Source organism: Lucilia cuprina, chromosome 6 (assembly GCF_022045245.1).
Source record: "Lucilia cuprina isolate Lc7/37 chromosome 6, ASM2204524v1, whole genome shotgun sequence".
Classification (NCBI taxonomy): domain Eukaryota; kingdom Metazoa; phylum Arthropoda; class Insecta; order Diptera; family Calliphoridae; genus Lucilia; species Lucilia cuprina.
In genome coordinates, this window is record NC_060954.1 from 64120144 (window position 1) to 64137314 (window position 17171).

At 27.4% G+C, this 17171-nt stretch overlaps 2 protein-coding genes across 3 annotated transcripts in view; one reads left to right on the forward strand and one right to left on the reverse strand.

The window, feature by feature from the left end:
- The window catches only part of LOC111690349, a 92281-nt gene extending 84170 nt beyond the window's left edge, over window positions 1–8111 (reverse strand). The window contains exons 1-2 of one of the 2 annotated variants that reach the window (XM_046955022.1): window positions 7313–8111; window positions 1689–2637 (exon numbers count right to left, since the gene is read on the reverse strand). In XM_046955022.1, coding sequence (XP_046810978.1) covers window positions 1689–1950 — 262 coding nt within the window. In that variant the 5' untranslated portion in view covers window positions 1951–2637; window positions 7313–8111. Of the gene's footprint in view, window positions 1–1688; window positions 2638–6939 lie in introns of both variants that reach the window. The other variant, XM_046955021.1, reaches the window with a different exon arrangement.
- Window positions 8112–15214: 7103 nt separating this feature from the next.
- LOC124420917 lies at window positions 15215–16642 on the forward strand. The gene is made up of 2 exons (XM_046955369.1): window positions 15215–15331; window positions 15409–16642. The coding sequence occupies exons 1-2, from the start codon at window positions 15232–15234 to the stop codon at window positions 16089–16091; spliced, it is 783 nt and encodes a 260-aa protein (XP_046811325.1). The 5' UTR covers window positions 15215–15231; the 3' UTR covers window positions 16092–16642.
- The last annotated feature ends 529 nt before the right edge of the window (window positions 16643–17171 follow it).

Below are 17171 nucleotides of genomic sequence, written 5' to 3' on the forward strand. Positions count from 1 at the left end.
TTTACAAAATGACTTTATTTTTTATCATTAATTCAACAAAAAAATTCTACACAAAAAAGTTAAACGAAAACGAATAAGAAGCAGTTAACAATTTAATTATAAACCTTATCCCATTAAATTGAATTAAATAATTAATTTTAAACAAAACTGTTTGAGCTTTAGATGAGATTATTGGGTGACCCTCAACATTGGGTACCATTCAATGAAGACCATGAAGAAATTGAACGAAGAAAACCCAAATAACTTGCCGTAGAAAACAAAAAGGAATGGCGAAAAATGCAAACATTAGCAGTAACCCTACATCAGGCACTAGAAACACAATTAAATCTATCATGAAAGGAAAATAGGTAAATGGTTGATACTTTCAATTAAACTGTAGTTTTGATTAATTGGATCTTGTAAGTAATATTACTTTTTACACCCACAGTTTGTAACAGATCGAAAAATTCGTCTAAGACCTATAAAAGCTTATATATTCTGTATCCTCATTAGATTCTAAGACGATCTAGCCATGTCCATCAGCCTGGCTGTCTGTTGAAAACACGATAGCGTTTTAAAAAGAAAAGATAGAGAGCTGAATTTTTGCACAGAAGTTAGTTGATGCAGTTTGTTTGGTATTGAAAATGGGCAATAAAAATCTACAAGAAGCATGTATAGCGATGATATTTGACATAAATATGTTTTATAAGAATCTTAATCAGTTTGTAAAATATAATAAGGATCGGTGCATAACTGAACCTACAACAAGACTTTAACGTTCGTTACTCTATTAAAAATACGAGAACAAAGATTCTACAAATATGTTTCATAGAAGCCAAAGTCTCTTATATTTAATGAGTACTGTCCCCCTTCAGTAAATAATTTTAACGTTTTACTGACTTAAAAACGATTATAGCGATAAAGTCTGACATATATAAATAAGATTTTACAAAATAATCTCTCTGCCAAATTGACCCCCTTTAGAAAATTACTTTAACACTTTTTAATTAAATAATTTAGGCCCTTTGTTTTGTTCAAAAGAAAGCTCCTTCGTTTAGGGGCTTTATAGACGCGTAATGGAAATAACTTTATGTATTACTTTCGCTTATAAATATTAATATCGCTTTTATAGATCAGTTTTTTTATGGAAATATCTCCATTTACCAAATTTTATCTGTATCGGACCGGTTTGTAGTCAGTAGATATCATATTATTTAGAGTAAAACCCGACCTTAGTGTAAACCAATGTAATCGTAATATTAACAGGTAATTCCTTCTTATTTGTATAGTATATGTTTTTTGCTAAAAAAGAATAAAATAATTAAATGGAGCAGAATTACTATTTGACGTATATTAAATATTTATAAAATTATATATACTAAAAGTAATTTCGTTTGCATATCTTTATGTAATGCTTTTAATTCGTTTTGATCCAACAAAATTTGCAGCTACTTTTCTTTTGTCTTATTCAAAAAATGGCTAATAAAATAAAAGTTTCTTTGGAATTCAAATAATTTGCTTATGTAAGAAGTTAAAAAACAAATATATAATGAATACTCGAAATAAAAAAGACCACAAATTACAATGAATGAAATTGATCTAAATTTTATCAAAGAAACAAATGAAGAAACCATACAAACGAATGAACAAATAAATTAAAACTCAATTGCAATTAAATTAAAAAAAAAAAAACGTTTTTATTTACTCACCTTTAATTACAGAGAAAAAAATTAAGAAAATTAATCCGCAACGAGAAAAATAATATCTCGCCTTATATTTTTGATGATGATGTTGACTGCTGTGATGACGGTGGTGGTAGTTGTTGCGATGCTGGTGGTAATGTTTGTAATGATGTTTCGGGTCTTGGCGATATTGCTCTTGTGAATAAGACAATCTCAACGCCAAAGTTGACGATATTAGACGACGTGATTTTTCGTGATGCTGTTCTCCTTCTTTATGATTTTGAAACATTTTGATGTTAGTTTCTTGTTGATGGTGGTTCTCTATAATTTTTATACACTAATAAGCACTTTTGTTAGAAATTGAATTAACAAATTAAAATTCGTAACATTTCTTGGCTTTTTTGGAAACAACAATATCTCACACGTATACAAATGCCACCATTGGGCACTTTTTAGCACAAAACAAATGCCAGAGTAGGAGCATCGAATTTTGTTTCCTTTTTTTAATTTTTTCTCACTTTTAAAGAAAAAACTTAAAAATGTTTATTTTATATATTTATGGGTGGTATCGTCTAATATGGCAACAACAAAAAGTAATAACCGTGAACTAAAAAGTACCAACAAACATTTAAAGTTTTTTTTGTCAAATTAGTACCACCGGTAACAATGGATTTTAATGTACCATTTTCATTTTAGATTATTTTGTTAGCGTTGTTACTTAACTGTCCAGTATCGTTGAGGTTGGATTGTTTTTCTTGGCCTTTCTTTTATCACTTCCTTTGTATTTGATTTGGTTGTTAAATACTCTCATGGGTCTAATATTACAATAACCAACGTTAAAAACGTTAAAATTCCCCTTGTTACATTCAGTATTGTATTTTTAATCTTTAAATGGAACTCTTAGCAACGTTGCTGAATTTACTTTTATTTTTTAGAATGGTTTTGCTGGTACGTTCCTAGCAGTGTTCTACATTACCTAGAAAATAGAAGAAGAATATTCTTTTTTAGACAACATGATCAAACATTGCAGAAAATCAAATAAAACTAGTAAAGTAATTAAGTCGTTTTCATATACACTGTCAATCACTTAAATAAGAAATTAAATTTCGTCGATTTTGAACGAAAATATCTAAACTAAATATTAAAATATCACAAGAAAGTATTATATTACTATTAGTTATGTGAAAAAAGTGAGCAGATGTTTATTTTTCTTCTTAAGAAATTTATTTTTCTCTTGCAAAAAATTCTGCAGACATGTTTCAAATTCATGCATGTTCTTGAAAAATTTTGCCAAGAAAGCGGAGTAAATGAAAATTTTTACATAGTCATATCCATTCACATTTTATCAAAACCTTCAAAAAAAAAAACACTATTGAATTAGAATAACAAAGATCAGGCCTTCCAATATGTAACAAATACAATGAAGGAATAAATTGTTCAAAGTTGTTTTGAACAATTAATGCTCACTTTATTTACATAACTATTAGTAATATTATGTCCTTTAAAAGTCCATATTTTTGTGATAATCCAATATTCAGTTTCGCTCATACTTGACGAAAATTTAATTCCTTATTTAAGTGATTGGCAGTGTAGTTAAAGAAAAAAATTTAAATAAACAAAATATTTTTCTTAAATGTATTTAATTTTCTAAAGTTAAAATTGTTTGCATTTTTTAATGTAAATTTCTTATTTTAATTTTACATTATATAATTTGCAAAATATAATGTATTTAGGTTTTATACATAGGACAAACTAAATACATGAACATATAATATATGTGTATTGTTTTTATTTGGACATTCGAGATATCTGGGAACTTCATGTGTAATTTCAACAAACATACAGATGAAGACATACAGACATCATTAAATCGTCTTCGCTATCGTTAAGGGTGTAGAATATATATGTATATTTTATAGGGACGCAAAATTATATTGAGGAAATTACATACACATGTACCTACATTAGAGTGTCCAGAGAAACAGCCTTTTAAAAATTTAATGTAGACCTCTCAATCGATGCGTATTAATTTCGAATGGTGCTCAATTCCCTACCAGCGATTTTGAAACGAATCTCAAAAATAACGTAATTTTTAGCTGATAAAGGAAAAAATAAATTTAAAATGTTTGTAGAGTATTTTTGTCTACAAAATAATTTTTAGTGGGTAGGAGCATATTTCGCTTTTAATGGAAATAGTTGTCACAATTGTGAAAATTTTTAGTTTATACAGAAAAATGTTAAAATAGTTTAATATTTGGTTTGGTGCATTTTAGAATTTTAAATTTATTATACTTTAAAAGTCGTTTTGCGGATCACAAATAGTCCAAAAAATGTTTAATTATTAGTACATAAATACGCTTCGTTTAAGCGGTATTCATCAAAAAAGTGCTCCACGGGACATCCTCATGTACATGTGTATAAACATACATATAAACATTTTACATACATATACCCTTCTTACAAAGGTGAAGGGCATAAAATATCTTTTACCTCTTTAAAAAATTAAGCATAATGAAGAAGTTTATTTTAGAATGTAGTTTATGAATTCCAAAATTCTTTTCACTTTAAAGTAAATTTAAAAAATATTTATAAATAAATATCATCCGAATAGCGTAAATTTTTTTAAAAGGAAAAAATATTAATCAATAATTAATAATAATAATAACACACAGCATTAAAACTTCTATCGATGCTTTTATAGTTTTTATTGTAAAAAATTATTATTGATTTAGATTTTGACTCCCGGTCTTTAAATTCAATTAAAACACAATATTAAAGTATAATAGCAGGACCAATATGTGTGTGCGTTGCAAACATCAGTATAAAATAATAATACCCTCTCCACTCTAATGGTGCATACACATGTACAGATGGCAAATTTCAATATAATTCGATAAAAATAGGCACCATTTATTCAAACATAAATCTATCCGACAAATATCGATCTATATATATTCCTTCATATGAAATATAAATCACATCAAAATCTCTCCATTTTTCAACAATTAAAATAGTCCCTGTTTTTATCATTTCTCCAAACTGATTTCCACATAAACTTAATTTCGTAATTTAATACTTATCATCAGGGAAACCAAAAATATGCTCTAAAAAAGAGTTAAAGTATGCTGTAAAAATACCTTTCTCTTAAAATTTTGAAAATATATTCTAAAAATGTTTTTACTTTAACAGTGAAGAGCACAAAATGACTGGAAATGTAATAAAATATTCAATATTTAATGTCATATTTCATCCTACAAGACTTTCTTTGATAATTGGTTCATCTCATAGTTTAAAGAACTACTTTAATAGAATTCTTATTTACTTTTAAATAACCAATAAATAACATAAAGTTATTTGGTGCCCAAAAACAAATTTTAAACAAAAAAGTTTGACACATTTCTTTTAATTACATTAATAGCTTCTAAATTGTTATTTTAATCAATATTGTCATAGAATCCAGTTTTTTAAACGATGAAAATGGATTGGTCTCATGGAATCCAAAGTAATCCGTTTTATGCCTGATTTTAAATTAAATGCTTTATTGAATTAAAAACTATAACATTGGATTTAATGAGATTACTGTAGTTTTGTCTTTTTTTAAGTTCCACAAAAGAAAAGTTTTCGAGAAATTAAAACATTTAATTTTTAAAAATAAAATTTGACAAAAATTGTTTAAAAGTATTTTAAATTTAAAAACATGACAATGTGCAGTAAAAAAGTAAAATAAGCTCTAAAAACTCGAGAATATGACTCTTATGGGTAAAATATGCAAAATAACAAATCGAAAAAAAATCTAAAAAATCGGTCTATTTGCCATTTATGATACTATTTCGTATCCATTTTTAAATTCTCAAAAGAGTAAAAACACTATAGGATACATTAATATTTAACACAAAAAGTAAAAATATTCCCCTTTCTTTGAAGATTGTGTCCATAAAAGTTATGACCTTTGACTCTATCAAAAATTTCTGCCAGAAAGTGATGGTGTTATATAGAAACTATCGTGTTAAATATAAATGAATTATGTATCAATAACTAAGGTTAAAAAGAAAAATTGTGACATTGTCGGAATCGGCGTTAAAATATTAAGATTTGAACATTTTACATTACAATGAAGAAGTAATAACTATAGCTCGACAAAATATATGTTATTTAATTCTCTATAGAAGTTATAATAGCCTCAGATTGCGTATGTCGTGTAATAGGCGAGATATTCTTAAAAAACACATTATTGTAGCCTTTGACCGACAATATCTTGCTTAGCGCACACAATTTTTGTGGCGATTTTAAATACCTATGTATTAATTTTCATTTATCTATCTAAAATTCCGCAGCAAAACCCTTCTTTTCTTTCGTATTTCTGAATGTGTACTATGATTTTGTCATTTGGTTTCAATTATTTATGGCTTTCTTCTGAATACATTAAACTTAATTTTTTTCAAGAAAAAAATAATTAAATCACGTTTTCAATATAAAATGTTTAGAGTTAATGTCTAATGTGTAAAATATCTTATGTACATATATGTATGTGTATACACACATGCGTGAGTATTTCTAAGATGTGGCGATAATAATAAATTATTGGTATACAAATTAATTTTATCATATCACATGCATTAAAGGTTCCATTACAACACATACAAACGTAGTATCCTGTAAAGCATTTCACTGAAGAAATGTTGTATTTTTTGTTTATTCGTAATACAGATTATAAAAATTCCATGGCATAAGGTAATAAATATTGCGGGGAATGTGATTGTTATCTACATAACTAAAGCAATTTATTATTTTCAATGAATATAATAATTTTTACTTTAATTTTAGGGTAACATTTTATAGCAAAATTAATTTTATGTTTTAATGAATCTAAATTATAATGTATATTGTCGTCAATATTTGTCAATTGCAATGATAGTAAACAACAAATTGTTTAAATTATAATTCAGCAATAGTTAACAAAAAACAGAAAAAATTATTTAAATTTTTACTAGTAAAATAAGTTTTTATTTTTGTTGCAAAATATTTTTAATATCATCTTCAGTTTCAAGCAGAATGAAATCTAAAAAATGCGTTAACTAGATTTGCATAATTTCTTTATTGATCTGGAAAAGTTTACATAATATTCTGGAAACAAAAAATAAAAAACGAAAACTTTTAAACTGACTTAGTAGACACGCATACTACGCTGTGAGTAGCAGAAAATTTATTTGTGTGAGTTTCAATTAAGTTACAAAACTTTAAAGGAATAACATTAAGCAGCTTTTTATATTATGCTTACATTTTTCTATACATAAACATATCTTGGTAACATCAGCATCTAGGTTTTATAAGATTGTTGTTTTACTTTTTTATCTTTATATCAGTATATTTCACATTCTTCGTACAGCTTTACACTGTCACAGTTAACTAAATAATCTCGGCATAGCGGTATAATTTTTCTTAATGCTATTTAATTTTTTTTTTCGTTTTCTAGTTAAGTGTGTATATTATATTTTTGTTGTACATATGTTTTCACAATTTAACAAAAGAATTTTTTCTTTCTAAAAAAATTATGTATGCTGAATATACATATATATTTCTTTTATTTTTTCAGATTTTTATAGCTATTATTATATATTTTTTCTTTAATACACATGAGACAATGGTTTCACCTTGTAAGGTTTTAATGATGTTGCTTAGGTGTTTCTGGCCTTTCTCACTTTTGAAGAAATTATTATTCGTTCAGCATAAAACACATGAATGCATCCAACATCACTGTACGCACACACTCCTTTTCACACTTATGCTTATTATGTGCATTTTATATGAATGTACAAAATATTCGGGCGCCTTAGAGTATGCTTTAATTTGTGTATTTCTAGAGATTACACGTTCACATTCATACATACATATGTATGTGTATACACTCGCAACCTCTGCTGCATCCTTCGGATCATTACAATTATCATTTGTTTTTATATCAACACACTTTTGTTGTACATAAACAACAAACAGAAAACACAGTAAATGGTTGTTTTATGGTTGCAAACAAATTTAATTTTTTACTCGGTCATTTTCATTATTTTTTAAGTATTATTTTTTTAATAGATAAGAAATTTACAGCTAAAACTGGGTTTTTAATTTATACAAAACTTAAAGCTACCTATGTTTTAGCAAAAAAATATTTGTAAACAGCAATAATTTTTTTTATTATTTTGTTATATTTTTTCATATTTAATTCCATTAATTAGATTGCAACTTTGTTAAATTTGATTGATTTTGATATTATTTAATACACAATTGAGAAATTTCCCCGCATACGAATGAAGACGCGTGCTATGTTCACGACTCACAGGATAAAACTACAAGTATTTGTCATTATTACATGCTACACAGTATGTTGGTTATACATTTCCACACACAAACGTAGACTAAAATTCGAATAAGAAGAGGAAAAAATCCAACATTTTTATTCTGTTATATTATTTCATTTTTTTCCTTTTTCGTGTTCGTTTATTCTTTAATTTTCGTCAACAACATTGTTTGGTGTGTATGAAGCGATGTTGCCCCTTTTACATATCATGTTCTCTATTCAACGTTGCCTGATTCTGTTATGTTTGGCAGCTGAAACTGTTGTCCTTTGCTGTCGCTGTTGCTTTTAAGTTCTTCACAGTGCCACAAGCAATGTTGTATTATAAAAACATAAACATATTTAAACATACTCTTGAAATACATTACGATTATAAAAAATCCAAAATGATGAGAAATTGTTATTATATACAATAACACACATTCACATTATTTTCCAACTCTTACTCTCAATTGTGCTCTTAATAATTTGTAAGTTCACTATAAGAACAATTTTTTGCTCATATCCTATGTAAAATCATGTAACGGAATTTAATGCTAACATATGTATACTCATTAAAATGAAAATGGTAAAAGAGACGTAAAGTATGATATAAGAGTGTTTATAAATATTTCAACACAACTGTGTCTCATTAGTGGGCACAGTAATGACACTCGTCCATAAAATAACATTTCAAAACAAAAGTAACAAGTTGTTCCTTACATCGGAATTTTTACGAAAAAAATCAGTATCTAAGTTATTCAATGTCCGATTAATTTCATATATATAATCTTCTTCTAGGAGGGAGTTCATTTTTATTTAATTCCAAATTCACTAATTCTGAAGTCTTTCTGAGTAATTTGTGGGGTTTTTTAGGAAATTATTTAAACATGTAATTGCAGTATTAGAGAACACAATTAATTTGACTTAATAAATATTAAATTAATAAAGGAATCACACATATTTAACACAAAAATAAATTTTTTAACTCATAAAAATGTAAAACAAAAAATTTAAAAATTTAATTAGTTTATCTTTTTAGGATGTCCTTAAACATCACTTCCACCGAAGGTAAGAAAAAATCACTTTTGAAGTGATAATAAATATTATTTTATTGCAAGTATGTACTTCGTTTTATTTCAGCTGGTTATGTACATACATATAAGTAAATATGTACATATATGCATGTATAAATCATGATTTATACATATATGCATATACACACATAATAAGTACTTGAATATGTACTTTAATTAAGCACGAGTAAATAAATATTTCCTGTCATATTCAAACACGAATATTAAAGTTTTTAATCATTTAAAAGACGGATTTTATATAGTAAAAGTGGTGACAGTGTACCTTTAACCCAATAATGTCGACCAGACAGGGAAACCTTTTTTGTTTTAAAAATTTTTACTTTAGTATATACTGTGGATAGGTCAGTTTAAATCCAAAACAATCTAATACTGCTGCAAAATTCGTAATAAAATTATTATTTTGTTGAATTGAGAGAAGAGTCGCTCATTTGCTGTTAATAAAATTGGAGAATTTACTGTTAATAATATATGGTGGTGAAATTTATTCTTAAAAGAGAAATTATCCTTTTTAAGAGTTTCTTTGAATTATACATTCTTGCATTATTAATAACACTTTGCAGCCAGAAAATTTTTTCATAATGAAACCAACGGGAAATGAAAGAAGACAATCAGTAGACCAAAATCCCCAAAGGGGTTAAAAAATAAGTCAAAGTATAAATTTTGATATATATATTAATTTCCTTTATATTTTATTAGCTTTTAATTTAATTATACTCTTCATGTTATTTAAAAGATACCAGATATCTGCGAAATGCGAATTTTTAAAAATTCTATCAACCATACGTTTAGGAAGAATTCAATAAAATCGGGCCAGAAATAACGGAGATATGAGCAAAATTTCGAGACTACATCTAGAAATTTCATCAAAAATTAAGATTTTTGGTCCATGCTGAGACAAAAATTATAAAAACAAAGAAAAAAATACATGAAATTGATATTGAATGAAAATCAATAAAATAACATCATCAATTTCTACTTAAAACTAATTTATTAGGACAATTTAATAAAAATATTGCTGTAGATATTACACCAAAAAAATTAAAATATAGCAAATATAAAATAACTATAGGACAACTAAATTAATCTTGGAAATGTTAATTGAAGAAGCAAAAAAGATTTAAATAAAAAAGAATGCAGCAAACAAATGAACTCAGCAAACTCAGTGTAGTAAATAATTAAAATTTTAATTACCCTATCCTACCCATTAGAAACTTACATTGAATAATAACGAGTTAAAATTTACTTACACAACAACATTTTAAGTCATTATTTTAACATGGTAATACCATCTAGGCAAGTACTTACTACCCTCGCTTACAAATTTGGAGTAAGGTAAGTACTTACTACGATAGACTGCGAATAAAGTAATAAGTAAATAGTTTTATTTTGAAAATGTAAAATAGTACACGAAGAAGTCATTGAAAAGTAAGTTACCATAATTTTGCAAGGTATCTATATTTTTTCTTCTATATTAATTAATTAATAATATAAATTAAAGAGTAATGTTTGTTGACCAAAAACAATAATTCTAATTCTATAAATTTAGATGCCATAATATTTAAAATTTTCTGATTTTAACCGATAAAACGCTATATTACAACAAATCAACACTTTTAATACATTTTTCTTAAGAGAATATGCTCTTTAGTGCATCCAAATTCTGTCAAATTTAGTTCATATATGTATTTTAAATTATCTAGTAGAATTGTACACGAAAATTTTATACACATATATTAACATTAGAGTGTTCCTAGGAATGGCCTTTTTAAGAATTTCATGTATGAATACCTCTTAATCGATGTGTTACTAGAAAAACAAAAAAATATATATTTTTTTTCTAATTGTCCAAAGTTTCCTACCAGCAAACATCGATACCTCAGTACAATTTCATAATTTTTATACACCATCAAAAAAGATGAAAAGTATAATATTTCTGTTATTCCGCAACATATCGAGATATTTGTCTCAGACCTGTCTGTCTCTTGAAAACACGATAGAGTCCAAACGGGAACAGCTAGAGAGCTGAAATTTTGCACATGAAATTCGGCATAAACATATTTTTTGAGGACATTAATCTCTTTGTAAAATTTTATAAGGATTGGCGCATAATTGATCTTACCCCCATATAAGGTACCTTTCAGAACATGAATTTAACGCACATCACTATCTACAAGTTTTGTAGCAACAAAATCTCCCTAAAAGCCCTATTCCGAAATCTGATGTCTATATTAATTTCGAATAGTAAAATTCAGCATATATCAAATAAATGATCTTCCAAAAATTTACTTTAATTTTACATCACAAAATTTGATGGTATAATATAACACGCTTACTTGCACGTCGTTTTACGGACTAAAAAAAATAATTATTAATTTCGCAATAAACTCAAAATTACGGAATTTCAGAGACCAATTTCGAACCATGTGAGATTGATAATAATGATAATGTAAAAACGTTCAATCTGCATTCTGATGGGGCGTTTGTATTGTCTTTATAAAATCTTGGACCTATGTGCAATTTTCAATACTAAACAAACATCGTTAGAGAATATTTTTGTACTTAAACGTTAAAATGAGCCACAATTAAATTAATCCCACAATTTTTAATATGTCACACCGATAGAACCCATCAAAAATAAGTACTTCCAAAATAATAATATTTATCACCACTTCAAAGGTAGTAATTAGTTATTTTTTACCTTCTGTGATATTTTTTGATGTCCAAAGAAGCGAAAGGAATCCAATTTTTTGAAGAGAATTTTTTTAAATTAAACCAATTTTATTTTGCAGTTAATTGATAAATGTAATTTATTTATTTATTTATATTAATGTTATTTGAATCATAATAGTTGTATTCTATAATAATACAATTTCACTTCCTTATAACTTCCGAAGAAAGAACATAAGAATTAGTTCCTGATAATGACTTCAGGTGTAGTGAATTTGGAATCAAATAAAAATGACAAATCTGTGTTAAAATCATAACTTCTTCAGCTCTTTTTCTGTACTTCCATGGAGTAAATTCTACTTATTTTTCGCATCTTTGGAGATTCATTTTTTGCTGGGCAATACTATTGAATCCAATATAAAATTAAACATTAAAAACAAAAAAACTAGTTTTAATTTGAGAGAAATAAAATTTTAAATAAAAAACAAGTAAGAGTGCTATATTTGGCTGTGCCGAACCTTATATACCCTTCACCATAGTGTATTTGAAACATCTTTTATAAATTTTAAATTTTTTCCCGACTACATTATTATTACATCAAAAGCTAAACAAAAAGAATAACAACAACGCTAAACGAAATAAAAACAAAATAAACAAGGCATCTAAACCAACAGACATCTATTATTAGATTTACATCATATACAGCTTTTAAGTAAACATACTATGCTTTCGAGTAATCATATTTTGTTTTGAAGTAACCATATTATGATTTTAAGAACCTAACCATATTATGGTTTCATGTAAACATATTATATTATACTTAAAAATTGGTAAAAATAAATCATTTGCTCGTTAGATAAAAATTATATATAATTTAAACACCAATGCACGCTGTAAAGACAATAAAACAACATCAAAAAATAATTGCCATAAAAAGCTAAACTTTTTCTACTTTTACTTATATGGATATGTCTGTGTGTAACAATTTACAATTTTAACCCAATAAACCTGAAACCTTTTTCCTTTCCGTTATCCTCTATGTTTAAATTCATTTTAAATCAACATATGAATATATTTTTTCAAATAACTTTTACATGGAATTAATTTAATAAAGTTGAATAAAACCAATTAAAACTTCTATAGGAATAATTTCTATACTGTAAAAAGTAAAAGCATGGAAGTGCACTTTAAATAGGTAGAATATATCGTCACCTTAAACGTATCAACACTAACTAACAAAATCTTGAACACCCCGACCAATATTAGCTATTTTAGTCCCCAACAAAGCTACAAAGTTTGACACCTTTGTTTGTGATTTTGTCTTGTAAAAAACTTATTTATCTATTACGAATTTCATCGCTATACTCGATTTTAAGCCAGTAGAGCGTTAAAATTATTTCCTGAACCGATCCTCTTAAAATTTGGTAGAGATATTTTGGCTTGTATTAAACATATTTACGTCACGAGTCATGGCTGCACTTAGTGTTAAATTCATTTTCTGAAGGGGACTCTACATATACGGCGGTAGGGTCAATTATGTACCTTGTAAAATTTTACAAACATATTAAGGTTCTTAACATTTTTATGCCGAATTTCATCGCTATATGTAGATGCCTCTTTTAGACAATTAAGTACGTTACAGATATTTTCTGAAAGGGGCATTTATGTTCCGATACGGTAAATTATGTTCCGATCCTTATAAAAGTTTAAAAACAGATAAAGGTTCTTAAACATGTTAATGTAGAATTTCATCGCTATAGATGTTTCATTTATATGGTTATGTGCGTTAAAGTAATTTTCTGAAGGGGACCTTATATGGAGGGTAGGGTCAATTGTTGACCGATCCTTATAAAATTTTACTAAAAGATTTAGCTTCCTTTAAAACATGTTAATGCCTAATTTTAACGCTATATATGCTTACTTATCCATTTATGAGCGTTAATGTATTTTTCTGAAAGGGATTTTATATGGGGGCTAGGTGAAATCGTGGACAAATAATACCAAAAAAAACCTGAATCTAGTTAAATCTTCTGTTCAAATTTTCAGCTCTCTATCTGTTCCCGTTTGGACTCTATAGTGTTTTCAGACTAACAGACATGGCTAGATCGTCTTAGATGTGTTACAAACAGAATGACAAAAACAATATATCCCCAATCTTTTTTGATTGTGGGTATAAAAAATTAAGTTTGAAAAAAATGTTTATATCAAAATATGCTCTTAAGGAAGAAATATGCTATTAAGTCAAATTATACAAAAATTTCCAGGGATTCCATAAAAAATTTCACCCGCTTAGAAACCCTAATATTGTTGTTTGAGGCCTACAAACAAATAAAATGTATAGATAAAATATTTAAAACTTTCACCATCAAAGTCATTAGTTCTTCTACAAGTTCATAGATATTGTTATTAGCACAAATATATTATTTTTTTATGTATTTCAAATCTTCAATAAGTAAGTATGTATATGAAGTTAGTGAAAGGTGGGAGTATTCAATAAATTATAAAAGCAAATTAATTTTCGATACAATGTCAATTACAATATTTTTAAATTTTTCTTTAATTTATTAAAAGAAACTTACCACCTAATTTTTTTTAACAATTGTTAACTCTGTAAACCACTGTTATCATATACATATGTAGCTTTAAATTACTATATCAAAATCTATACTTTAAATATGCATATTGGTATGTGTTTATAACTGAATAAATGTGTGGAGACATCTGCGAGTTAATTTACAATCTCATAAAAGTTATAGATGCGTTCATTAAAACAAAACAAAAAACAATAAAGTATAGTATAGACCGATCATCTGATATCCTCTTCTTATAGGTCGATTATGTGGCTAGGTTCTATAATAGTCCGTTCCTCATAACGTTTGTTAGATTGATTAATGTGAATGTGAAAGTCTTTTAGTTATATCAAATTTTATTACGTTAACGATATTAACAAATGATTAATGTATGTGTAAGTATATGCGAATATCACATAAATTAAACAATTTCACTTGAATGGAACAATTTTATTATTTTGTTTAGGTCTTTCTTCAAATATGTATGAAATTGTAAAATTTGAAAAATTGATGAATGTCAATTAAATTTGGACCGAGTTTCACCAATGTTTAGAGTGTGATTTCTAAGTATGTAATATTACCTATCATGATATTTTTAGTAATTAACATATTTTTGGATATTTATCTTAAATTTTGTGGAGTAATTCATAAGGGTCTGTGGAAAATCGTGAATCGATTTCAAATCAAAAGAATTCGCATTTAAAATTATGTTTTTGATTACAATGTTTATATAGAAAAACATGAAAGTAGGTGAGTTGCAAACATCAGCACAAACGCATATTGCCCAGTCCATTATAACCGTGTAGGGTATAACAACATAAAAGAAAATAGTAAATGTTATAAATAAAAGCAAACTAACACGACAATAAAACTTTTAGTCGCTTTAAGGAAATCAAACAAAACCCACAATGAGTTTAACACGAAGATTTTCTGTGAAATTTAGCAATATTTTATACACATTTGTTGCATTTACGGTAGTGATTTTTACCGTTGATTTGCACGTACAAGGTACATACATATACACAAATTTAGTTTTGAGTTAAAAACATAACATATATTGGACATTTTACATTGACCATTTTCAGCAAAGCAAGTGACACTGCTGCCTCTAACGGCCCAAAAGGTTTATCAACTTTTAAGAAAAAATTACAATCTAGATGCTATACCGGAAGGAAGAGTAGTAACACAAGGCATTGCAGCTGTTACAGGTTTTACTTTGGGTCTCAAGAAGGCCGTGGGTGCCGCCTTTCTTTACGATATAATAACGGCCAATATAACGGAAGATGCGTCGAATCACACCGTACCCATGTACTTGACACAAGAAATATGCTTTGGATCTAGGGTAGCAAGGAGTCTTTATGAAGCTGAGGCCATAGCCGAAGCATACAGTCGTTTGGAGGAAAAAGATAATACGCTACAAGCAGCTATACGCAAAAGCCAAGAAAAGCGTGTAACAAAACCGAAAAGAAATAGGACAAAATACAACAATAGAAGAAGACAAAAACGACCGCAAAGAATAAAACTAATAAGACCTAATCATCCAGAAATAGTAACAGCTAATACTTACGCAGAAACTGCTGCTTCAGATGCCTCAGAACAGGTTGGCACACAAGCATCGCAGCCTACTGCCGCGAATACCGCAACAGGAGCATTAGAAGAAACAGACTTAAATGCGGGCACTAACATGGATACCACATCCAGCACAACGACGAGTACGGATAATGATCAGACTATAACATGTATTGTAATACAAAAACCAAAGCAATAATAATCAACAACAACACCAAAATATTCTTCAAAATGAGATGAGAGTTTTATTGTTAGCTTTTTGCATCAAGAAACAAAAGAATTATTCTTAAGAAGTGTGTAACTGAAATGCTCAGTCAGATAATTTTGGGTCATACACACAGGCACACACTAACTTTTTAAAGTAACTAGACAGGTTTAAATTTTGAATTTGAATAATTATGCTAATGAGGTCGCAGCAGCACGCCAGCATTAACAGAAGAGTGTTTTTACCTTTACAACAAACAGCCTATTAACCATGTTTCATGTTACTACTGTATTGTTATTGTTGTAAATCTTTATCATTATATCGATACGAAGCACACAGCTTGACGAAAGTTCGTTAGCTATTGATGGCAGATAACAAAATTTAGTTGCTAGCTGTTTCACAGAATTGAATAAAATTAAATTCCATGCCATACTTACATCCATACTTTTAAACTTTTGGATCGAAAAGCTAAAAGATGTTTTCATTTCAATATACAGATTTATGTATTTGATAAATGGATTTTGAAATATTTCCCTTCTTTAATATTCGCAAACGGGTATGTAACCTTGTGGCGAAATGAGTGTGTATTTACGTGTGAATAAATCTCTTACAAAAGAAAGTTTTTTTGCTATTTGTCGATAACTGAAAGTGAAAGTGTTGTTTTCTTTGACATGTCAATATTTAGCAAAAAGCTGATGTATTTTTTATTTTTATGTTTAAACAAAAATGCGGAAATATTAGGTAATACATAGTTAATCACTAAGGCAAGACATAAAAAGAAATTAGCTCCATATATTTGTATATATTTACTATTGAATAATTTTTACACAAATTAAATATATATATTATGTTATATTAAAATTTTACATTTTTTTAGTAATCTATCTTATTTCTCTAACAACTTACAAACAAGTAAGACTGTTATATTCGGCCATGCCGAATTTTCTATACCCACCACCAATTATGTGGGTCAATTATGTATCGATCTTATATTTTACAAACAGATTAAGGTTCTTATAAAAACATGTTTATGCCGAATTTCATCGCTATAGATGCTTCTTTTAGATAGTTATG

Bases quoted from the DNA above. Each gene is read 5' to 3' on its own strand.
- LOC124420917 (XM_046955369.1), top strand. From the start codon at position 15,232: ATGAGTTTAACACGAAGATTTTCTGTGAAATTTAGCAATATTTTATAC. The intron at 15,332-15,408 runs GTACATACATAT...GACCATTTTCAG, and splicing joins CGTTGATTTGCACGTACAAG to CAAAGCAAGTGACACTGCTG.